The sequence below is a fragment of the Symsagittifera roscoffensis genome, chromosome 8 (assembly GCF_963678635.1).
Source record: "Symsagittifera roscoffensis chromosome 8, txSymRosc1.1, whole genome shotgun sequence".
NCBI classification, from domain to species: Eukaryota; Metazoa; Xenacoelomorpha; order Acoela; family Convolutidae; genus Symsagittifera; species Symsagittifera roscoffensis.
Genome location: NC_087069.1, coordinates 24,526,299 through 24,551,945, shown reverse-complemented (window position 1 = coordinate 24,551,945; position 25,647 = coordinate 24,526,299). Strand labels below are relative to the sequence as shown.

Below are 25,647 nucleotides of genomic sequence, written 5' to 3'. Positions count from 1 at the left end.
TGATTGAAGTGATGATTGTTCCAGAAACTGATAAGAAAATTTCTCTCGGAATAAAAACACATTTTGATTCCAATTTATTTGGATAACAATAGGTAGCATAGAAAAAAATTAGATAAACGAAAATAACAGCAGCGGTCACTCATTAAAAGCAATCATATGCGAAGCATAAAAGTTAACGCAGTTTAAAAAAACTGGAATCTTTTTTAATCCACGCAAAAACTTACAGTTTGTTCAAGTTATTTAATTTCCGAACACTTGGCAACCCTCAATAGAAACGAAATTCACTAACTATCAATGGAAATCATACTTACTAGCAAAAAAAGTGAGTTACTGATTTTTGAAGGTTATGCTTATAAAAAACACCAGACAATTCAGTCAGACAATTCCCTAATGATTAACACCAGTCAGACAATTCCCTTTCCGGCGCTGCGCAAAACGTAATTGTAATGGCCGTGTGCGTACAAAAGAGGACTCCGTTGAGATCTTTAAAGATCACTGCCATTTCCCCGATCGAGCTGACATCGAACAACGTAATTTCAGAAAAACACTTAAAGATCGAACAACAGTAATTGATGTAACACCGCGGCTGACTAATTTCGGAGCCCAAGGGATAAGAATCAACAAACAGCTGTTCATTTACCAAATTACTCTGTTAGTCAGACATGTTCAGTCGTCAGGCAAGACTCACTATTACAACAATGACCTTAATTTTTGCGAAATTATTCGAATGCTTCTCGCAACAGCATTTCTGCCTGTAGAGGACGTCCCCACTCGGTTCGAGCTTTTGCAAGGTATGGAATCTGAAGGAAGTCACACAATTTTCAATTATTTAGAGGACATATATTGGTAAGCTGGCTTCTCAAGGACGACAGAAGCCCAGATTTGACATGGAGCAATGGAGTTTCCATCAAAGAGTAAAAACCACCTTCCCGGCACCAACAACGCTGTAGAAGGTTGGAACAGCAATTTAGTGAAACTGGGCAACATTAAGCACCCTTCATTTCCAAAACTGATCTAGAAGTACAAAGATGAGTAAAAGAAAGCGGAAATATTGTTAGAATAAATGTGCGCCGGACAAAAAGTAGCCAGACCCAAAAATGTTAAATACAAAAATTGGGCAAAAACATACTCACTAAGATTAGGTCACATCAACCGAACGATATCACTGTGTTTTTCGAAGGAAGTAGTTATAATATTAAATTATAATCAGACGTTTTTTTCGTCATATTTATTCCACATTGAAAAGCTACAGAAAATCTTCCAAGTTCAATTACTTTCCTTACTTTCGAAATTGAGCTAGAGTCTTTTTGAAACGGGCAAAAAATGTATAAATACAAGGTGCTGATTTTTCGTTTCCTCCCGCCCAACCTTCTAAGGTTGAACCCTTTGTTGTAGCCTAAATATACTCAATATCATATTTACCCGAACTTCATTTTTTGTCGATAAATTGGAAAATTTTGTTTGTCGCTGGGGATTCGATCCATTGATCTCTATAATTAGAGTCTAAAACTTCAACCACTATACCACCAGTCCTTTGACTTTGAGCTGGTTAATTGTTCGATATTCGGCCCTTTGAGCTTTAATTACGCTCATTTTGATTTTTCAAAGCGTTGATCAATTCTGTCGGCGCCAAAAGATCAAGGTCAGAAAGTTCAAATGGTTTTGGTCTACTGTTTTGTATCGGACTGTTTTTTAGAACTTTTCTTTTGATGTTTTAGACTCTTTGGTAAGGGACTGTTTTGTATATGCACCTTTTATAAGCAATCCGCTACAATTAATGTACAAAGTTGTACAACAGAAGATTACATTTGTTTTTACTTCTTTTTTCTCGATTCGTTGCATTCGCGTTTTCGATCATCGACCTTTTGACGTTGATCTTCGGATGTGCCACTCAGCTGTAGTGATTTGACTGGGCGTTTGGGCTGCAGAACTATCAGCAGGAAAATAGCTATCCAACTCATGTAGAAGTACAAGGATCTGAAAAATAAGTTTCTCAATTTTGCTGATAAATTATGGTGATTTCATTTTTCCATTAAATGCCCAAATAGAACAATAAGGGAGTTTCTAAACTAATTTAACCAAATCGGTTAACAAACTAGCGCAGGATTGCATGACAGCATGAAAACGATGGACACAAAAATGACGCAAAAATTGACTTTTTGAAATTAGTGATCAAAATTAGTTAATTTCCCAAATTTTTCAGTAAATTTCGTCTTGTAAAACCAATTTAATGTAATTTTTGTAGCTTCAAGTTGCACTGCACTCAAATCTTTTTAGAGTCATCAAATTAACCGAACTGAACAACGATTTTTTGCATGCATTTTAATTGTTAATTTGACTTTGAAACTTTTTATTGGAACGTGCCTGCGTGAGGAAAACCACAATTGAGAACTCCCCTCCCCGCATTTCAATTTTAACTTGAAAAACTGGTTGAACGTTGTCGTGATATGTTATCGAAAATTACAGAACAAACAACTTACTATATTGTGAACGCATTTGTTCTTTATACTTCGTTGTCATAAGCAATCGTAAACACGTTAATCTAGCGTGCATAAAAATTAAACAGGTGGGGAAAAAGTAAAATATTCTTTTTGAGACATAATCAACGGGCTTTTTTAACCTTACCCTCGCCCCCCCATCAAGTACAAATTGTCTGAATTGAATTTAATTGAGCTTAAGACCAAAAAAAAGCTATATCAAGATAATTACAAACTAACAAGTTGATCAAAAGTTTCGGTTCATAAAAACACTGGTGCAAGAGAGTCGATCCAAAAATAAATCCGTTTTTTAAATGATTTTATCAGGTTGTTTTTTCTAACAGAAAAAAAATCAAAAAAGTGACGAGATCACATATCTGTAAAATTGTTACTAACGCAAATGGTAAAGACCCTGCTTTACCGATTTACGCCAAAGTTTTAGTAAGAAATCGTTTATAGTAAAATTTGATTGATGGGCCGATCAGCTAATTTGAAACACACCTGATATTGTTAAATTAACGTAAACAATCACCCGTTACACAAAAAAATGATATAATTAAAAGGCGAGAGAAAAAAAATTAGAAGAGACAAAAAGCAATTTGCGAGTACCGGAAAATGACGAATGTGGACGACAACTGCAGTTCACTCATCGGGATAATAGCATAGCACATCGACAACTGGCACCCCACCCACGTGACACAGTTGTACATAATCTTCTTGAAATACGAATCTTGAAAATGTGGCCAAATTGTCTTGCGAATCTAAATGGTTGAAATGAATGCTACTCAATCAGCCTTTTTTACATCGTTTTTACAGTGCTGATTTAAATAATCGGAACCAAACGAATAGCACCTGAAAATTAAAATGCGTTTTTTTTCTTATTGGGTTGGTCTTAGACAAAGAACAATGAGTACAACGAGGGTCTTATGCACTAAATGACCCAAAAATAGTATTTCTACATCTTGATCTTAAATCAATGTGGTTACCCGCACTCAGTAAAAAGAGAAAATAATCCATTATATTATATTATAGTTGCACTTTTAGCAAAATTAAAACCAATAACAATGCCATTTTTAGATGTTTAAACAATTTATAATCCATTATATTGATAACAAATTCGGTGACTTTTTAATAATTTATAATCAATTATAATTGATTATAATTTTTCCGAAAACATTGTATAATCTCTTATAATCTATTATGATTTATAAAAATAGATTGAAATCCCTTTTTTTATTAAACTAATATTTCACAAGAAAATCAAATATAATGGATTGTATTTTAGCTAATATGCATGAAAACACAGTAAAAATCAGTAGGAAGTAAGAAATGACTGAAAAGTAAACAGTAAACAGTAAAAAAGTGAACAGTAAAAAAGTGAACAGTAATCAGTAAGAAAAGATACCAACTGAAAAGCACACAAAACAAAACAAAAATATAACGAAATGAAACGAGGACGTTTGTTGGATAAGAATGGACTATAATCAATTAAATGGGTTCTAAATCAATAACATTTGAGAAAAAAAACGTTTTTAAAAAATAATCGATTATAATCGATTATAATGTTTTTTTTTGTTTCGAAAAAAAATGTTATTATTATCTATTTTTAATTGACTATAATCAATTCTTTTTGAAATTAATGGAGACTGACAATAAAAATACATTATAATCTATTATTTTATTATTTTTTAGCTGAGTGCAGGTAATTAGCCAATCAAATGCAAAAGAAATGGTCCGGCCTTCAATTAAAAATTATTTGCGGGAATGACCAAAATGATAGAAGATTTTTCGCGTTGAACCCCATTTACTGAAACTTTTTCGTCTAGGTGTAATTTCTCACAAAAAAAATTAATCTCATTATTTGATTAAGATTCACATTTTCAGTAAATTCGGCTCATACTTTTTCCTGCTGGAACAGTTGATTGAGATGCCTGACCATGTTGCCAAAATTTGATTGGCTTATTTTAACCAATCAAATTCTGCCGCTTTAAAAAATATAAAGGTTTTGTGCATACGACCCCGCGAAGTTTGCCTAGATTTTTAACAGAATAAATATACTCCATTTTTTTGCCCAAATTTTACTCTCAAAAGGTCATTTTTTTTGGCTTTTTCTAAGTCGAATGAAAATTGCTCCAAAACTTTTTGTTCAATTAATCACAAAACCTTATCACATTGAGGGAGTGCGGTCTGTCTAGAAAACCGCGTATTCGTACTCGTCAGAAAGCAGACAAATACTATAATAACCAATCAGAATCAAAGGTGAGAAATCAAACTTACGAAATAAATATTCACTATTAACTTATTCCTTGTCTCGAATCTGGCTGATTATTATAGTATTTGTCTACTTACTGATGGGTACAAAAACGCGGTTGTCTAAATACAATGTGACATGATTTTGTACAGACTCCCTCAATAATTATCACTCCCTCAATGTGATATCGTTTTGTGAGTAAATGAACAAAGAGTTTTGAAGCAATTTTCAATAAATACAGTTACGTAGCCCACCTTGAGCCTCTTGTATCGGCTAATCAAAATTAATGGCGGTATATTGTCCAAAATTTGGCGAAAAGTAATAAGAAGTTGTTAAATGGATTGCAGTGAACCAGTATGAAGTGAGTTATAACCGATATGGTTAACTCATAGAGTAATTTCGGATAGGGTACACCGTCTGCTCGTCACGCTATCTTATTTTCGGCCGGATAGATTCGTGCAACTTCTTAGTCTAATACCGATCCTAATCTTACTCTTATACTATCTAGTCTCAGGTTGTTTAACTAGTCTCTGCTAGGCTCAATACATCTAGGGTATACTGGTTTATTGCGGCTGCTGAAGTTCTCTTGGAGAGTCAACTAATTTCTAAGTTAAATTCAAATCTCTCTGGTGCTGAAATTACAAGTAATTTCAGCACTTACAAATAAGTGGGTTGTTAGTTTGATGGATCATGACTGGTTAATATTAAATACTTTACAGTGGTAAAATATCTAATTTATCCAATCATAAAATGTAGTTTAGATCAGGTTCCACCCATCCGGGTTTTACAGAGTTTTTTAGAATAGTCTTTCTGCAATTCAAGGATGGATGATGAACGTTGGTATTTGGCGAACATCATATTTCTTCTGGGTTCTCTTGTTAGAGAAGTTCCAGGTTCAATCGTTGTGTCTTCTCATGACAACGACTGGGTTTTCGCAACAAACTCAAATCTGATTTCAGAATGGTTGGCTATGTCAGGTTTTTCTGTTTCATTGGTGAGAACTTCTTTTGTGTTTGACCTTGTCTGGGAATGGCGTGGAGATTGTGCGTGGAGGGGATGCCTGGTTACTCGGATCTGTACGTATACTTGAACATCGAGGTGGTCATTGGTCTAGTTCAATGAAGTCCTTTTCTGCGAAGTCAAGTCGTACTCTAAATCCTTTGAGTTGTGATTGTGGACGGCATATTGATTGTGTTTGGCCATTCTTTTTCGAGTGTAGTGGGGTCATTTTGTCTTTGGATGTTCGTCTTTGGTGTTGTATGCTGATCTATATACTGCAAGGTATCATTTACATTTTATAAATTTTTTATTAGTTTGGTGTTTTAATTATGATTTTGGTTAGTTGTTTTCACAAAAGCTTTTTGTTTTAGTTTGGTTATTTTGAAGAGTTACTCACCCTTGAGTACCTCTTATTAAAAATAGAAGTGTGGTCACAAAGCGTGGATGTAGCGCGGTGGGTTAGGCCGGCTATAGAGCATGCTCAGGACGTCCTCTCTGGTGGGTTAGGCCAGGAGTGGGAGTATGATTTCGTGCGGTTTCTGTGAGAGGCCTGTTATGTGATAACGTTTTATGTTGGGTTTATTGTGGTTTTTCTTATGTTTCGTTGGTTGTGTCCTTTTTTCAAAAATCAAATTGTTTTTGGTATGGGTTTGTCTTTTGACTTTTTGTGTTTTATTATTTCTTTCTTAGACTTTATAATAGTCTTCAAAAGAATAATTTATCCAGTTTTAAACTGGGTTAATCCGGTTTGGGTACCGTTGGTTTCCTTTTCTTAGTCATGCTGTTATTCTATGATCTGTGGTGTTTAGTAAGCTGCATTGGTTAGTTTTGTTTAGTATATAATTCCTTTCCAACCGGGTTAAGGGAAAGTTTGAAACTTGTTATCGTGTGTTAGAGTTGTTGAGTGTGAAAACTTGAAACTGAAATTCATTATTTTAAACAATTCTTCGTGGGCAAGCTGTGCAAGTTTGGATAGAATTTTTGTGCGAGTGAATGAGATATCAAAAGGTTAGTACTGCATTTTCGTTTTATCAATTTACTACATAGAATTCAATTTTACTGCTAGTTTTTGGGAAAAATTAAGTTACAAACTTTCATCATTATTAGATTTACTGCTTGTGGGGAAACAATTTAAAAATTAATTTACTACATTGGTATGAATTTTATTTAAATTAGCTTGTGCAAAATATTAATAGAGTTTTGAACAATTTGAAGAAGTTTTCTATTTTTTATTTTTCTTTTGTGTATTTTGCAGATGATCGTGGGATGAAGACTAAAAATCTAAATAAGACATGGATAAAGAATGGTTAGTGTTTTATTTTAAATTTATTAGTGAAGAATATGTATAAGTCATACTTACCTGTTAGTCGTCGGGGAAAAAACCGTGAGGGAAGATGTCGTGGATTATGTCGGAATTTGTTAGTAATTTTGCTAGTATGCGAATGATGTTTTTAGTTTGAAGCAGTGGCCAAAGCAATTGAAGTGCTTTAATGGTTTTTAGTTCTTCAGTGCCAACTGCAAATTCATAAGGTGTGTTTTGGATGAGATTATATAATTTGTGGTTATATTTAGTGTTGTGGATGAATTCTAATATGGGGATTTCTATAGGTTGAACAAATTTATGTGGGATAAGGAAGGGTCTGGATTCTTCTGCGTTGAAGGTCTTTGTGATGGGACAAAAAATATACATTTGGGTTATGGGATCATAATTGCGAAGAATACCGTGAAGGTTAGTATCTTTGATGCAATATGTGAAATTAAGAAAAAATGGTGATGTGTATTTAGAGTTAATAAATTGAAAACGATGGTGTGGTTGTCTTGATGGAGTGTGTAGGTCAAAGTGATTTTGTATGAAGCGGTATTATGTATATGTGTGGGTTTGTTTAGTGCGTAACATAATGTCGTGTGAGCAGTGCAAATCTCGTTCATGTGGTGCAAGGAAAAGAAAGGTTAGTGAAAATAATGGAAATTTTTCTTTAAAACTTTCGTAAGCTTGTGTGTCGGTTAGTGCTTCTGAAATGATGTGGTCAAATTTGCGATCAAATATTTTGAGTGTAAAAACATATGGTGTTTTGATGAAAAATTTTTCTGTGATTTGTGGGTTAGCGAAGCGATCATCATCTAAAAATTGGTCTTGGTTAGTTCGGATGATGTTATGATCATAATCTTCTAGCGTATATTCGTTAGCTTGGGGTGCAGTGTATGTTTTTAGTGACTTTTTATATCCTATATAAGTAAATTGTCTATGTGTTAGTGGTGTAGTGAGTCGATATAGCATATTTTGATTTCTTTCTATATCGATGTGAGTGTTAGATAAAGGTAGGCAAAGGGGGTTAGTAAAATGATAATATGATGTCCATTGAAGTGTAGGCATTAAAACGTGTTCATCTACAAAACTGCGTGTGTTGTTAGTGTCGTTAGGGGTGTTCAAAGTATACTGTGGAAATGAAGGTAAGGTGATTGCTAAAAATTCTCTTGTGTTAGTGTGATTTGGGTGATTAATATATTCACGGGCTGTTCCTGGTTTTGTTGGAAATGGATGGTTTGGGAATTTTCTTTTGAAAGTGCGGTAAGCTCTATTAGTGCTAACTGATGATTCGGTGGATGTGGATGATGGTGCTAATGATGCGGTATAAGCTGAAGAGGGTGTAGGGGTAGGTGGGTTTGATGATTCAATGGTTGATGAAATCTGGTTTATAGTTGAGGTGTCAAGGTGGAAGGGTTGTTGTTGTAAGGTGATAAAATTATCTAGTTCTTGGGAGATTTGGGGGGTGTCTGGAGAATTGGATGATCGGTCTGAATGAAGTGAAGAGTAGGTTGGGGTAACTTGTGAAGCATAGGAGGGTGTAGAAATGGATGGGAGTGGGTTATTTGGTGGGATTGGTTGAAAAGGGGGTTTCAAAAAAACTGAGGGAATGGTTTGAAAATTATTGGATGGGGATGGTTCAGAGTCTGCAAATTCATCAGGGGTTTCAATATCTGGGTTATTGAGTTGTGAGATGGAGTATAAAACTGAGATGTGTGAATTAGTGTCTGAACTCATGCCTGATGTTATAGTATTGGTTGGGAAATCGGGTGGCGGGAAAGCAAAAAGTGGAATTATTGTAATTGGAGTGTTGAGGTTGGTTGGGTGGGAGTTTGAGCGGTGTAGGGATCCAAGTTGTCGGCTCATCGTGGGCTAAAAAAATTATTTTTTTGAGACTGAAAAGCGGTGGTATGGGGTTGTTCTATAATTTGTTCATATGTATTTTCATCTAGTGAATGGTGTGTCATTATATGTTGAATGGGACTTTGTGATATGGTTGGTCTGAAGTTTGGATTATGTGTTATTGCTAAATTTCGAAAATTTCGTGGGGCTAGTGATAATGGATGGTTATGTGGTAGGGGTGGTAACTGTGGTGCTGTAGGTATAATGTCTACATTGTTATGTTCTTCGTCATATGTATTCTGTCTTGTTGCTATTTTTGTGTTGTATTCTTTTATTTGTGCGTCTAAAAGAATTTTGTTCATTGATGATGAAAAAATTTCAAAAAATCCTGCAAATAGGATGCGTGCTACACTTGCTTGTCTATTTACTTGTGTGTGTATAGCGCATGTATTATAGATTCCTTTTAAGAGTGAGAAAAGAAATCCTATAAAGTTAAACATTGCGTATAGAATAGTTAATTTTTCTAAGATGTAATAGGGCCATCCTAGAAAATCAAGAATTTCATTTTTGAGTGTAACAAAGCTAAAAATATTTATGGGTGAGATATCTTGTGGTCGGTATTTTTCACCGTTGAGATATATATAGTCTTTAATGTCTTTAAAATATCCGCTATAATCTTGTGTATAAATATCTGCAAATCCTGCTGTTTCGGCAAGTTTGCGTAAGTTTTGGTCAATTGATTGTCTTTGTATAGTGTCCATTTGTGTTAATAATTCTTGGAATTGTTGTGTTCTAATGTGATGTTGTATATCGGATTTTGAATATATTCCAATTGATTGTAAGTCAATATTTGGGTTTCGAACAATAGCTCTAACGCTTTCAGGTGAAAATTTTTTGAGTGATTGCATTAATGTGGGATATGGGGTAAGAAGGTAATATTTATCTTCATCAGGGTTCAGTTGTACTACATTGTGGCTGTTTTCTGATCCACATGGGACTGCGGTATCCCAGAAATAGGTTCGTCTTGAAAGTGTGTCAACGAAATGTACTTTATTCTTATAAAAGATAGGGATTCTTTTATAGCATCGTTTATCTTCAAAAACATATAGTGGTGATACTTTTTTGGTACAGGTATAAAACCATAAAATGTTTCCTTCATAGTCTAAAAAATTTGATCTATTGCCTGATAATAAATATCCTGCGTAGGTTATTTTTAATACTGCTAATGCAAGTGATTGTAGGATTTGTGTTCTTTCTAATTCGCATAGTTGGTGAAGTGTTTCTAATTCGGAGAGTGACATTTCTTAATAAATGCGGCTAATTGTGTAGTCTAATTTCATATCTAGGTGAATATCATAGTGGATATTACCGAAATATGTAGTATTCATTAGTGATAGTTCTTGTAAAGGTGTGCTTCTAGTGTCATGGGGTTTGAGATGTCCACCAGGTTGACCTTTACTTTTTTGAAAATTAACTGGTATGTATGATGTTCCTTCGTTTGGAGGATGACTTGTGGCGTATGGGTCGATTTTTGTTTTTCCAGTGGTCATGTCGAATCCTTGTTCGTATTCAACTAATATTTCGGAGTATTGTGTTTTGTGAAGTGGATTTCTGTATTTACATGCAAGTTCTGTTTCTTGATATATTTGAAAACGTGTCAATTTATTTTCTATATTGTGTATATTTCTAAAATTAGAACTTTGTTTTCGTGATAGATTTACTTGTTCATATGGAATGGACTGTATAAAATATTTTTCGTGAAATTTTATCATACGAGCGTGTATTTTTGCTACTTGAAATGTTGTACATGTGTCTTCGGGGTTGCTTGTGTTCGTGTTGTAGGGTCACAATAGCCTTGGTCATTTTTACAAGGTAATCTAATTCCTTGATAGATCATTGTGTTGTCTGATAAATCGCGTGTGAGTTGTATTTTTTCGAGTTGTATTTTCCAATCGAAAAACATTATTTCTTGATATCCTTTATTTTTTGTGTCTGCTTTGCAGTTTGATGGGTTATTTATACCAATATGTGGTATCTAGTGTTTATCGTGTATGTCATAAGTTAATCTTCCGTGTGCGTCGTTGTATGGATATTTTTCGTCTAATTTGATATTTCCTTGATATCTTTCAAGTTCTGCTTGATGTACAGAATCAGCAAAGACTTGAAAATTTACTATTTTTCTGTCTGTGTTTTTATTTCTTGTGATATTTAGTCTGAGTAACTCGTTTTTACAATCATCGGGATTTAGATGTAAAAGTCGTTCGATATTACTCTGGTAGAATGATTCGTGGTCAAGTCGGTTTTTATTTCCATTTGAGGTTTGTGAACTATGTACTTTCTTTTCAGAAAATGTTGCTGTGAATTTATATACTATAATTGTTGTTGCTCGGGCTTTTGAATAAAGTGCCGCTATTACATTTGTTGTTTCTATGGCTTGTGGTTCTGTTTCGCATTGTGATACTTGATTTATTGCATATTTGTGTAGTGTTTTTTGTTCGTTTTCGTCACAATCGTAATGTGTTACTAATAAATCTTGGGGTCCTGTGCGGGGGGAAGGGTTTAAGTTTTGATTGGGGGTTACTAGAAAAAAGAGTTGAAGAAAAATTAATATTTTTAGAATATACATGTGTATGACAATCCTGAGTATGGGTTATAAAATGTGATGTAACCAATTGTCTTTTTGGTATATCTGTCGTATTTGTATATTACTTCAGTTGTTATAAATGGTGGTTGTAGGGATTGAGCTGTTATATTCGGTGTGTTTAATGGATAGGGATGTTGAGTAATGTTGTTTAATTTAACCGTGATTTCAAATTTTAATTGTAGACTATTTTGTTGGAGTATTTGGATGTTATGAGCACGAATGTCTTCGTGGATGTCTTGTCTATACTGTAGTCTATTTAGTGCCCAGTTGTGGAGTCGGTTACTTTCTGGGTGTTGTCCAAATAATGGTGGAGGTGCTGTGAATGTATTCCAGTCTAGTCTTAAAGGAATATTTGTTGATGATTGTTCTCGGTATCTAGCGTCGAGGTTATTTGGGAAATTGAAGTTAAAAGGTGTTGGTGAAATCTGGCTGATTGATGGTGTTGATGGTAGTGATAATGTTTCTGGTAGTGATGAGGATGTTGTTGTATCCGTAGAAATATCTATTGGATCATTGATTAAATTTGGTTCACCTTGTGTGAATGAATGTGTTGTCCAGTATGGTAGTCGTGATGTTTGGTTTGTAGGGTTAAAGGGATTTTCACGTATTTGTTCAGATGTTGGTGTTGAACCTAAGTAATCTGATGGTAGGCTTGAGGTGCTACGTTGTGAAAGAAGCGTAGGGGTTTCTGGTAATATACCGATGGGGTTTTCTGGAGTGTTTTGTGATGGTGATTGGGGTATATCAAAATGAACTCGGGGAGTTTGAAAATTTCTGTTTCGTCGAGGATGTATAATTTGTCTATTTATTTCGACTGTGTTTTGGTTTTGACTAGGATTTCGTATTCTACTTAATTCTTGTGGTAATGTTGGGTATAAGTTATATGTTGGTTCACTTAGGGGTGCTTGTCGTTGAACTGGTTCTAGTGGTTCTGATAAGCGAGCGTGTCGTTCTTCAAAAGTATATGGGTTATCTTGAAAGGAAATTCGTGTAGATGTTTGGGGGTTTTGGGTAATTGAAGGTGGTGTTGGGTTTTCTTGGGATGATGTCGGTGAAGACTGGCTGTATGATTGTTGGTTAGCAATTTTTGATGGTTTTTTATTTACTCTTTAGTGGAAAAATTTATGTTTATTGTAGTATTCTACTAGAAAAAGAATTAGGAGGATTGTTGCTAGGGCGAATGTGATGATTGCTTTCTTTATACATTTGCATATTGTCAAGATGAGGGATGATAGAAATGTTATAAAAATTACAAATAGTAAGAAAATATCTGTTCTACTAAAAATGGTTCGTATCATTTAGATAAGTTTTGTGAATCGTACCTGTGGATATAGTCAATAGCTTTTGAAAGCTGGAGGTATAGTTCAAATATGGAATAAAAAACTAAAAAAATATTGCAAAAAATGATTAAGATTATTATAAAAGATTCAAAGGTATCAAAAAGAAATATGATGAAAAAGTTAAATATTGTGAAAAAGTTTGCGAGAATGTTTAGAATTATGGTAACTGGTCGAGAGAAGAGCATTTAAGAAATGGCTTCTCAATCGAATATTTTTTGTTGTTTGAGGCAATTTTCAAGTGTGGTCGAATTATTTATTGGTTTTTTGACAAGTGGGTTGAGTTTTGTGAAAAATTGTTGGGGGCAAATTTTATGGTGATCGGGAGGTCTTCTTTTTCTTTATTTTTATTTGTCAAGTGATCTGGGGTATTTTTGAGTTTTTGATACTTTAGGCTAATTAAAATAGTCGTTCTTTTACTTTGGGCTAATTTAACATATTTGTTTGGGGGGTATTTGAGGTCTGAGTTGGGGAAATATTGTTGATCTTTGGTTTATTAGATAAGGGAGGGTTATGATATTATGGTGATATTTATTTTAGTTGTCAAGTTGGAATGGTTTGCTTATTTTTGACCTGGAGGTCGCAAAGTTATAGTTATAGATATGCCTGGAGTTCAATATCGTTCGTCTAGTTGATTTGTGCTAGAGTTAGAGAAGGTGACGGATTGGATGAATCCTATTGGCTAATTATGAACTAGAGTCGCTGCGTGTTTGTCAGCATGTTATTTTGAAAAATGAAAGTTCAAAATATTTCAGAGGTGCAAAGATTATCAAATATAAAATTAAAGCTGTTTTTGAAATTCGACTTTCTTCAATATTTTAGATTGTGGGATGAATGTTTTATAGTTTTTACGTGGTTGATTTCTAAGTCGTGATGACTCTCTATGTTCTGATTTGTCGATTTGTTCTTGGGGTATTATTTTTTCTATCATTTTTCTATTTTTTCTTTCTTTTTGAGGTATATTTTGATCTAGCTTTTTTGTATTGTTTTTCGTTGTAGTTGATTTTTCATTTTGGTTTTCGAGGTGAATGTCATGTTGTTCTTTTGGTTTATTTTCCATTTGTGGGTTATTTTGAATAACTTTTAAACCTGTGAAAGAATATAATTGAGTTAGTTCGCGTAGTGCGTATTCTTTTGGGTAATAAAGTAATAGGTTGTTTCGATGTTGAACAATTTCTTTTTGTTCTGAGTCGGTGATTTTATATGTGACGTCAGTGGGTTTGGCAATTATTTGGTATGGTCCTTTACGAAGGGAGTGTAATTTTTTAGAAATTCCTTTTTGAGTGTTAAAATTGGGTATTAAAACAAATGTTCCAATTTTTAAATCTGAGGCTGGTGTAAAGCGTGAATTTATTTGTTCATTAATGTTTTGCCTTTGAGTTAGAGAAGTTGACGGATTGGATGAATCCTATTGGCTAATTATGAACTAGAGTCGCTGCGTGTTTGTCAGCATGTTATTTTGAAAAATGAAAGTTCAAAATATTTCAGAGGTGCAAAGATTATGAAATATTAAATTAAAGCTGTTTTTGAAATTCGACTTTCTTTAATATTTTAGATTGTGGGATGAATGTTTTATAGTTTTTACGTGGTTGATTTCTAAGTCGTGATGACTCTCTATGTTCTGATTTGTCGATTTGTTCTTGGGGTATTATTTTTTCAATCATTTTTCTATTTTTTCTTTCTTTTTGAGGTATATTTTGATCTAGCTTTTTTGTATTGTTTTTCGTTGTAGTTGATTTTTCATTTTGGTTTTCGAGGTGAATGTCATGTTGTTCTTTTGGTTTATTTTCCGTTTGTGGGTTATTTTGAATAACTTTTAAACCTGTGAAAGAATATAATTGAGTTAGTTCGCGTAGTGCGTATTCTTTTGGGTAATAAGGTAATAGGTTGTTTCGATGTTGAACAATTTCTTTTTGTTCTGAGTCGGTGATTTTATATGTGACGTCAGTGGGTTTGGCAATTATTTGGTATGGTCCTTTACGAAGGAGTTGTATTTTTTTAGAAATTCCTTTTTGAGTGTTAAAATTGGGTATTAAAACAAATGTTCCAATTTTTAAATCTGAGGCTGGTGTAAAGCGTGAATTTATTTGTTCATTAATCTTTTGCCTTTGTAACAACTTTTTTGTTACTTTTTGGTAAATTTCATTGTGTTTTTTATCTCTGTTTAAAATCCATTCGGTGTGTGTACCGGAGGCTAATTTAAGAATTTGTGGGTGATGAAAATGATCTTCATCGTGTGTGTGTAGAGGTAGGTTATAACAAATTGAGTCTTTATTCGGTTGACAATAACTTTGTGCATTTTTATGAGAGTTTGCTGTAAACATAATCGGTTTGCGTGGCTTTTGATTAAAAACGATTTCATATGGTGACATTCCTAGAGTTGTCGTGATTTGTGAATTATATGCTAAGGGAAATAGTTTTACATCTGCTGACCAATCGGTGTATCTTGTATCATTTCCATTGAACGGTTCATACCTTCGACTAAGCCGTTTGTCCAAGGTCCATGAGATGTACGTGGTTTGTGTTTGATGTTATATAAATGACATAGTGTGATGATTTCATTATTTATGAATTCTGTACCGTTGTCTGTAACTAAAATTTCTGGTAGTCCGAATTTAGCTATCCAGTGTTCATAAAGTGTTGTGTAAGCATAATAAGCGTTACAATGTGGTACTGGGTTAAGTGCTACATAATGTGTAAATGCGTCAACAATTACCATAATGTAGGAGTTTCCTTCGGATGAGGGTGAAATTGGTCCTTTTGTATCAAATGAAATACGGTGGTTAAAGTACAAACTTTGTCCTTTAAAATCTTGTTTTTGTGCTATTAGTTTTTGATTTGGGTAAGGTTTATTTAGCTGACATACTATACAATCATTGCATAGTACTTTTATCCAAATTGGTGCATTTGGAAAATAAAAGTTTTGTATGAAATTTGAATATGTTTTCTATGATCCAGAGTGTCCTTTAATGTTTTGTGTATGTGAAATATTAAAAGCTATAAGAATCATACTTAGAGGGAGACAGGGAACTGTAGATTCATTTAATTGGTATTCTAGAAGGTCTGTGTTTTCATTAATTGTTGTATTAATAAATTTTCGAAAAAATAGGATGAGTGTTTTATTTCCTAAAATAGTTGTATCTGCCTTGACGGGTTTAGTTTTATATTTGTGCCATGATTTTAGTTGTCTAATTACTGGGTCAAGATTTTGATATTGTTTCAAAGTATTAATTGTAATTTTGTCTGTTGGGGGGAGAAAAATGTTTTCAATTTCTAATTTAGATAAAGGAATTGTATCAAGTGGGTCATGGAGGTCAAAAACTTGATTTATTGTGTATTTGGAATCGTTTGTTTGTGGTCCTGATAAATTTATTTGATCAGTTAGATTTTCTTTTTCAATTAATGGAAAAAGGTCTTTTTTATGTGGGTATTGTTTTACTCTTTTTTGTTGGGTGTTATTTTTTATCCATTGTGAATATGGAATTGGTTTAAAAGTTGATGTTCCAAGTAGATCAACTTCGTAGTGGTTATTTTGACAATCTAAATAAAGTGTAAAGTGTTGTAGATTATTTATCTGTGATTGTTCAACGTCAGTTTTTACTGCATATTTGAATTCTAGTCGGGGTGATGTTTCATTTTCTGCAAGGTAGAATTTTATATTTTTGGGTATTTCAACTGTAGTTTTACGTGTAAGTAATTCAGGTGGTGTATTCGACTTAAAGTGTCTGGTAATGCAAGATTTTTTCCTGCTGTCCAAACTATATGTAAGTTTGGGAATTTCATTAGAATTAATTGAAATCTATAATTTCGGTGATTTGGATTGGGTTTTTGTGTAAAGAGAAAAATGATTGGTTTGTGATCTGTAAATAGAACTGTTGGATGTTTTGATCCAAGTATCAGAAATCCATATTCTGTTAGTGTATATATTATGGCTGTACATTCTCTCATTAGAGTTGAGAGTCGTAGCTCTGCTTGAGTGAATAATCGAGAATTTGCTGATATAAGGTTCATTTTGTTTGTACCATTGTGTGATTGTAATAATGCTGCGCCGATGCCAAAATTCGAAGCATCGCACATTGCATAGAATGGTTGATTTGGATCTGGAATTGTATTCGAAATTTGTTCAGTTAAGAGTTTTTTAATTTCTTCAAATCGTGTTTGATGTTCTGTGTTCCATTCAAAATTATTTTATTGTCTAAGTATATTATAAAAAGGTCTTAGGTATAATTGCATTTTATAGACATATTTGCTTAAAAAGTTTAACATTCCAAGGAATTCTTGGATTTTCTTTTTGTTTGTTGGTGGTTGGAGCTTCTGAATAGCATCAATGCGTGATTTTAATGGAGTGATTGTTTTTCTTTCTATATTATGTCCTAAGAATTTAACTAGTGTTAAAAAGAAGTGTGATTTATCGGGGGCGGCCTTCAGATTTTCGTTCTGAAATATTTTGTGATAGTGTTCTAAAACTTTGAACATTTCTTCTTTTGTCTGTGATTGCATAAAAGCATCGTCTAAATAAGTGATTGCGTTTTTCTTGAGTATTAGTGGTCTAAAAATTTTGCTCATAAAAGCTGAAAATGCTGCTGGTCCTATGGATATTCCATAGAATAGGCGGTTGAATTCATATTGCTGATTTCCAATAACAAATTGTGTTAAGCGTCGTGATTGTTCATCTAGTGGCATTTGAATATATGCACTATTCATATCTGCGGTTGTAAAGTATTTTCCGTTTATTTTTGTTAAAATAACTTGTATTGGTTCAATAGGCCAATTGCATTTTGATTCGTCTATTAGTGAATTAAGGTATCTAGCGTCTAGAACTATTTTTAATGATTCTCCTTTAGCTAGAATGATAACAGGGTTGATAAATGTGTTGCCTTTTGGTTGTTCTTCTTTGTTTACTGGTGATATAATGTTGTATTGTTCTAAAATGTCGAGTAATCTGTTTACTTTATCATGTAAGTGAATTGGTACTTTACTTGCTCTCTGTTTTTTGAAAACTGCGTCTGGTTTTAACGGGAGATGTAGTGATGAAATGATTAAGATTATTATAAAAGATTCAAAGGTATCAAAAAGAAATATGATGAAAAAGTTAAATATTGTGAAAAAGTTTGCGAGAATGTTTAGAATTATGGTAACTGGTCGAGAGAAGAGCATTTAAGAAATGGCTTCTCAATCGAATATTTTTTGTTGTTTGAGGCAATTTTCAAGTGTGGTCGAATTATTTATTGGTTTTTTGACAAGTGGGTTGAGTTTTGTGAAAAATTGTTGGGGGCAAATTTTATGGTGATCGGGAGGTCTTCTTTTTCTTTATTTATATTTGTCAAGTGATCTGGGGTATTTTTGAGTTTTTGATACTTTAGGCTAATTAAAATAGTCGTTCTTTTACTTTGGGCTAATTTAACATATTTGTTTGGGGGGTATTTGAGGTCTGAGTTGGGGAAATATTGTTGATCTTTGGTTTATTAGATAAGGGAGGGTTATGATATTATGGTGATATTTATTTTAGTTGTCAAGTTGGAATGGTTTGCTTATTTTTGACCTGGAGGTCGCAAAGTTATAGTTATAGATATGCCTGGAGTTCAATATCGTTCGTCTAGTTGATTTGTGCTAGAGTTAGAGAAGGTGACGGATTGGATGAATCCTATTGGCTAATTATGAACTAGAGTCGCTGCGTGTTTGTCAGCATGTTATTTTGAAAAATGAAAGTTCAAAATATTTCAGAGGTGCAAAGATTATCAAATATAAAATTAAAGCTGTTTTTGAAATTCGACTTTCTTTAATATTTTAGATTGTGGGATGAATGTTTTATAGTTTTTACGTGGTTGATTTCTAAGTCGTGATGACTCTCTATGTTCTGATTTGTCGATTTGTTCTTGGGGTATTATTTTTTCAATCATTTTTCTATTTTTTCTTTCTTTTTGAGGTATATTTTGATCTAGCTTTTTTGTATTGTTTTTCGTTGTAGTTGATTTTTCATTTTGGTTTTCGAGGTGAATGTCATGTTGTTCTTTTGGTTTATTTTCCGTTTGTGGGTTATTTTGAATAACTTTTAAACCTGTGAAAGAATATAATTGAGTTAGTTCGCGTAGTGCGTATTCTTTTGGGTAATAAGGTAATAGGTTGTTTCGATGTTGAACAATTTCTTTTTGTTCTGAGTCGGTGATTTTATATGTGACGTCAGTGGGTTTGGCAATTATTTGGTATGGTCCTTTACGAAGGGGTTGTATTTTTTTAGAAATTCCTTTTTGAGTGTTAAAATTGGGTATTAAAACAAATGTTCCAATTTTTAAATCTGAGGCTGGTGTAAAGCGTGAATTTATTTGTTCATTAATCTTTTGCCTTTGTAACAACTTTTTTGTTACTTTTTGGTAAATTTCATTGTGTTTTTTATCTCTGTTTAAAATCCATTCGGTGTGTGTACCGGAGGCTAATTTAAGAATTTGTGGGTGATGAAAATGATCTTCATCGTGTGTGTGTAGAGGTAGGTTATAACAAATTGAGTCTTTATTCGGTTGACAATAACTTTGTGCATTTTTATGAGAGTTTGCTGTAAACATAATCGGTTTGCGTGGCTTTTGATTAAAAACGATTTCATATGGTGACATTCCTAGAGTTGTCGTGATTTGTGAATTATATGCTAAGGGAAATAGTTTTACATCTGCTGACCATTCGGTATATTTTGTATCATTTCCGTTGATGATACATCTAAGATATTCTTGTAGTGAACGGTTCATACCTTCGACTAAGCCGTTTGTCCAAGGTGCATGAGATGTACGTGGTTTGTGTTTGATGTTATATAAATGACATAGTGTGATGATTTCATTATTTATGAATTCTGTACCGTTGTCTGTAACTAAAATTTCTGGTAGTCCGAATTTAGCTATCCAGTGTTCATAAAGTGTTGTGTAAGCATAATAAGCGTTACAATGTGGTACTGGGTTAAGTGCTACATAATGTGTAAATGCGTCAACAATTACCATAATGTAGGAGTTTCCTTCGGATGAGGGTGAAATTGGTCCTTTTGTATCAAATGAAATACGGTGGTTAAAGTACAAACTTTGTCCTTTAAAATCTTGTTTTTGTGCTATTTGTTTTTGATTTGGGTAAGGTTTATTTAGCTGACATACTATACAATCATTGCATAGTACTTTTATCCAAATTGGTGCATTTGGAAAATAAAAGTTTTGTATGAAATTTGAATATGTTTTCTATGATCCAGAGTGTCCTTTAATGTTTTGTGTATGTGAAATATTAAAAGCTATAAGAATCATACTTAGAGGGAGACAGGGAACTGTAGATTCATTTAATTGGTATTCTAGAAGGTCTGTGTTTTCATTAATTGTTGTATTAATAAATTTTCGAAAAAATCGGAGGAGTGTTTTATTTCCTAAAATAGTTGTATCTGCCTTGACGGGTTTAGTTTTATATTTGTGCCATGATTTTAGTTGTCTAATTACTGGGTCAAGATTTTGATATTGTTTCAAAGTATTAATTGTAATTTTGTCTGTTGGGGGGAGAAAAATGTTTTCAATTTCTAATTTAGATAAAGGAATTGTATCAAGTGGGTCATGGAGGTCAAAAACTTGATTTATTGTGTATTTGGAATCGTTTGTTTGTGGTCCTGATAAATTTATTTGATCAGTTAGATTTTCTTTTTCAATTAATGGAAAAAGGTCTTTTTTATGTGGGTATTGTTTTACTCTTTTTTGTTGGATGTTATTTTTTATCCATTGTGAATATGGAATTGGTTTAAAAGTTGATGTTCCAAGTAGATCAACTTCGTAGTGGTTATTTTGACAATCTAAATAAAGTGTAAAGTGTTGTAGATTATTTATCTGTGATTGTTCAACGTCAGTTTTTACTGCATATTTGCATTCTAGTCGGGGTGATGTTTCATTTTCTGCAAGGTAGAATTTTATATTTTTGGGTATTTCAACTGTAGTTTTACGTGTAAGTACTTCAGGTGGTGTATTTCGACTTAATGTATCTGGTAATGCAAGATTCTTTCCTGCTGTCCAAACTATATGTAAGTTTGGAAATTTCATTAGAATTAATTGAAATCTATAAACTCAGTGATTTGGGTTTGACTTTTGTGTAAAGAGAAAAATGATTGGTTTGTGATCTGTGAACAGAACTGTTGGATGTTTTGATCCAAGTATCAGAAATTCATATTCTGTAAGTGTATAAATTATAGCTGTACATTCTCTCATTAAAGTTGAGAGTCGTAGCTCTGCTTGAGTGAATAATCGAGAATTTGCTGATATAAGGTTCATTTTGTTTGTACCATTGTGTGATTGTAATAATGCTGCGCCGATGCCAAAATTCGAAGCATCGCACATTGCATAGAATGGTTGATTTGGATCTGGAATTGTATTCGAAATTTGTTCAGTTAAGAGTTTTTTAATTTCTTCAAATCGTGTTTGATGTTCTGTGTTCCATTCAAAATTATTTTATTGTCTAAGTATATTATAAAAAGGTCTTAGGTATAATTGCATTTTATAGACATATTTGCTTAAAAAGTTTAACATTCCAAGGAATTCTTGGATTTTCTTTTTGTTTGTTGGTGGTTGGAGCTTCTGAATAGCATCAATGCGTGATTTTAATGGAGTGATTGTTTTTCTTTCTATATTATGTCCTAAGAATTTAACTAGTGTTAAAAAGAAGTGTGATTTATCGGGGGCGGCCTTCAGATTTTCGTTCTGAAATATTTTGTGATAGTGTTCTAAAACTTTGAACATTTCTTCTTTTGTCTGTGATTGCATAAAAGCATCGTCTAAATAAGTGATTGCGTTTTTCTTGAGTATTAGTGGTCTAAAAATTTTGCTCATAAAAGCTGAAAATGCTGCTGGTCCTATGGATATTCCATAGAATAGGCGGTTGAATTCATATTGCTGATTTCCAATAACAAATTGTGTTAAGCGTCGTGATTGTTCATCTAGTGGCATTTGAATATATGCACTATTCATATCTGCGGTTGTAAAGTATTTTCCGTTTATTTTTGTTAAAATAACTTGTATTGGTTCAATAGGCCAATTGCATTTTGATTCGTCTATTAGTGAATTAAGGTATCTAGCGTCTAGAACTATTTTTAACGATTCTCCTTTTGCTAGGATGATAACAGGGTTGATAAATGTGTTATCTTTTGGTTGTTCTTCTTTGTTTACCCGTGATATAATTTTGTATTGTTCTAAAATGTCAAGTAATCTGTTCACTTTATCGTGTAAATGAATTGGTACTTTACTTGCTCTTTGTTTTTTGAAAACTGCGTCAGGTTTTAATGGGAGATGTAGTGATGAACTGATTTTGCCAACATCAAATTTTGATGTTGCATAGACTGATGAATATTTTATTAGCTGTTTGGCTAACTTATCAAATTCGTCTTGTGTTATTTGTGAATGTTGGAAGTTAAACATTGTTAAAAATTTCTGTTGATTCTCTGTGTAGTTATTTATGTTGAATGTAGGTTTGAAATATGGGTTTTTTGTGAAATAATCTGTATTTCTTTTCTCATTACTTATTATATTATTTATGGATAATTCTTCATTAAGAATTGTGGATTGACAAATATCTAATAATTGGAGTATATTATTTACGCGATATTCTTTTTCGTGTATTGGTGATATCGTAGCGCTGGTTTCGCAATAGCCTAAAAGTCCTAAAGGTAATGTTACTTGATAGGGTGTATTGTTGTATACATGTAACGAAATAATATCTGAATTCGAGTTTTTCAAATATTTTATGGATGAGATTGTGATTTTGAAAAATTTATGGATAGGTTTGAATTCAAAGTCTGACATATAGAGTTGTTGTTTATTTTGTTTTTTATCATATTGGTGAACTTGTTTTATTGAAAAATTATATATGTTTCCTGATAGTGGTTTCAGGTGTTTTCTTTGTTGGTTATATATTGGATAAAATTTTGAAAAGAATGGTGGTTGTTTATTTAATCTTTGAAAAAATGTTAGTGATGTGTCTTTTGTTTTTGTGTATTTATCTTTGATTAGTATTTTGCTATTTAAGATGTTGATTGTTGGTATAAATTTAGAGATAAATGGTATTCCAATGATATTGTGTTTAATATCAGTGATATGAAATATTTGTTTAAATGGTTTATTTAAAATTTTATTCTGCTCCATTGTTCTTGTGGGGAGAAAAAATAATTGAATTTTTCCATAGTTTACCAATGTTGATCCTTGTGCTGTTGCTAGTTTACTGGAGGTTTCAAGAGGTGTTAATTTTGGATGTAATGTTTTTATCTCATTCCATGTGGGAATGTTTATTATGTTTGATTCTGCTCCTGAATCAATTAGAAAATCAATTTCAAGATCTGGTGGTTGAAATTCTTTGTTTCTTGGACTTTCTAAAAGAAATGGTATTGTCCAAATTTTTTCTTTAGGTTGTTCTTTTGTATATTTTGATAGATGTGATTTGTATTCAAGCATTTTGTTTTGTCATTTTCATTGGATTTATTTGTAGTGTTGATTTCGCTAGTTTCTTGTGTTGTTTGTGTGGAATGGATGGGTTCAATATAATAATTGTGAAGAAGTTCTAATTGGTTTTCATATATATGTGATGAAAAAGGTTGTTCATATATAATAGGTTCGTAGTCATTTTCGACTGTTATCATATTGATGGAGGTAGTGTTTTCTGTTTCACTTTCTGAATCTGATGATCCATAGTTTATTTGATTTAGTTGTAGTTCGTCATTTACTGTGTCATCAATACCTGGGGGGTCTGATGTTGTTTCTGGATTTGATTGTACTTGGTTTATATGTCTTTGATGTTTAGGTGTACTACTTCTGTGGCGATTGTTGGAATTGTTATAATGATTATTATTTCTGTGTGGTGATTGGGAATAATTTCTATAACGATTTTGTCTGAATGTCGATTTTGTGAATTGTTTCGTGATCTATTTCGATGATTATTGTTTGATCTGTGATAGTTTGATCTGTTATATGAGTTATTCCTTGATCGATTGTTCGGGTAATTCTGATTTCGATTGTTTGAATAACTTCTATTTCGATTATTGGAATAGTTTATACATCGATTTATATGATGAGTTTCGTGACTGATTGTTTGGGTAGTATCTATTCCTTGATTGGGAATTAGATCTAGAAACAAATTGTGTTGTATTTGAATTTGATCTGGAATAGTTATTTCGACTATTTGGTCTATTGTAATGATTTTGTGACGAATTTTGTGTATTTCTTCGTTCTGGTGATCTTCCTCTATAACTTGAGTTATATGGTGATTGAGTTCTCGTGTAATTGGTATTGTTCGGAAGTGGTTTTCCTGAACTGTTGTTGCTGTATACATTTTTGTTCGGTAGATTTTGATCTTTCTTCATGTACTGATAGAATGATTTATTTGGTTCTTTATATTTTTGAGGTTTGTTTTGATTATCTTGTTGTTTTTGTCTACATTCAGAAATACTATGTCCGTATCGTCGGCAATAATTACACCATTTTTTGAAAGATGGTTTGCCTTTAAAGTTTGGGTGTTTTTCATAAATATTGAGTATTTCAGTGATTTTTTCAACAAGGTCTGTATCTGATTCCTGTATATTGTTGATACTTGTGGTATTTGTTTCGATTCGGTTAACATATTGTAATTTCTGATTTTCTGTTTCTTCAAGTTTCATTGTGATTTCCGCTTGCTCTAGCTTGTCTTCTAGTTTTCGAAAATCTAAATCGGGCTCTCGAATTGAGGAGGGATGTGATGCTCTCTTTTTTATTGCTATTTTCCTTAATTGAGGTGTTAAGGTCATCATTAAGATTTCTGTCATTTTTGTGTTTTTATAATCGTGTGTATTTAATGAATATGCTTTTCGAACTAGTGTTTCGATGCGTACAGCTAATTGTTTGATGGTTTCATTTGGTAATCTGCGAATTTCATTACATAAAACTCTTTGTTGTTGTTTGTTTCTTTCGGAGTCAAACATTTTTGAAAATTCTTGTGTAAATCTCTTCCAATTTGATTTTACTTCTATAGGCAATACTGAAAACCATTTTTGGGCTGCGCCGTCTAAGGTTGTCTGTATCAACGCTGTGCGTCGATGTATCCAGTTTTGATGTAATGGCGTATTAATTGGTTCAGGTCCTATATTTAAAATTAAATTTGCTGTTACTGCATTTAAATAATCTTCTACAGAATATTCAGGGTCTGTTCCTGTGAATACCATTAATGGTTTGTTTGATTTTATTGATGATCCACCCATAAGGTATGGATTCATTGTCATTTGTAATGATTCTGCTGCATTTGGCATTTGTGAAAAATTTGAAAGTTGATTTTTTGTTATTTCGTGTTGTTGAAGATAATATGGAAGTGGTATTTCATTTTGCATTTGTGTTGGTTGATATGAGTGTGTAATCATTGGGTTTTGTGGCTGAATTGATTGAAAGGGTTGTGTATTAATTGGGTTTTGCATTTGTATTGTTTGTTGATTTTGTGTATCTGTTGGATGTGGAGAAAAAATTCTATGATGTGTATATGGTTTCTGTACTCCTTGTCCGCGATGTTCTTGGGTATATGGTGCAAATATATCTGGTTGTAAATAATCATCATCAGAGAATAGATAATCCATTTGATGAGATGCTTGCTTTTTATTTTTATTCTGTTGAAAGAATGGGTAATTTTCACTACGATCCTGTGGAGGATGTGGATTAGCTTGAAAATTTACTGAATTGGTTGTTGCCATTGGATTATTCCAATATCGAGATCTGATTTGATTATTAGTATTATTTCGTGGAGGATAGTTTGTTTTTGATGAATGTGTATAATTATAATTA

At 32.8% G+C, this 25,647-nt stretch overlaps 1 protein-coding gene across 1 annotated transcript in view; it reads right to left on the bottom strand.

The window, feature by feature from the left end:
* Positions 1-1,671: 1,671 nt before the first annotated feature.
* LOC134852985 (lysophospholipid acyltransferase 1-like) overlaps positions 1,672-25,647 on the bottom strand; it is a 35,964-nt gene continuing 11,988 nt past the window's right edge. The window contains exons 6-7 of the mRNA XM_063868886.1: positions 3,087-3,238; positions 1,672-1,977 (exon numbers count right to left, since the gene is read on the bottom strand). Coding sequence (XP_063724956.1) covers positions 1,815-1,977; positions 3,087-3,238 — 315 coding nt within the window. The 3' untranslated portion in view covers positions 1,672-1,814. The remainder of the gene's footprint in view (positions 1,978-3,086; positions 3,239-25,647) is intronic.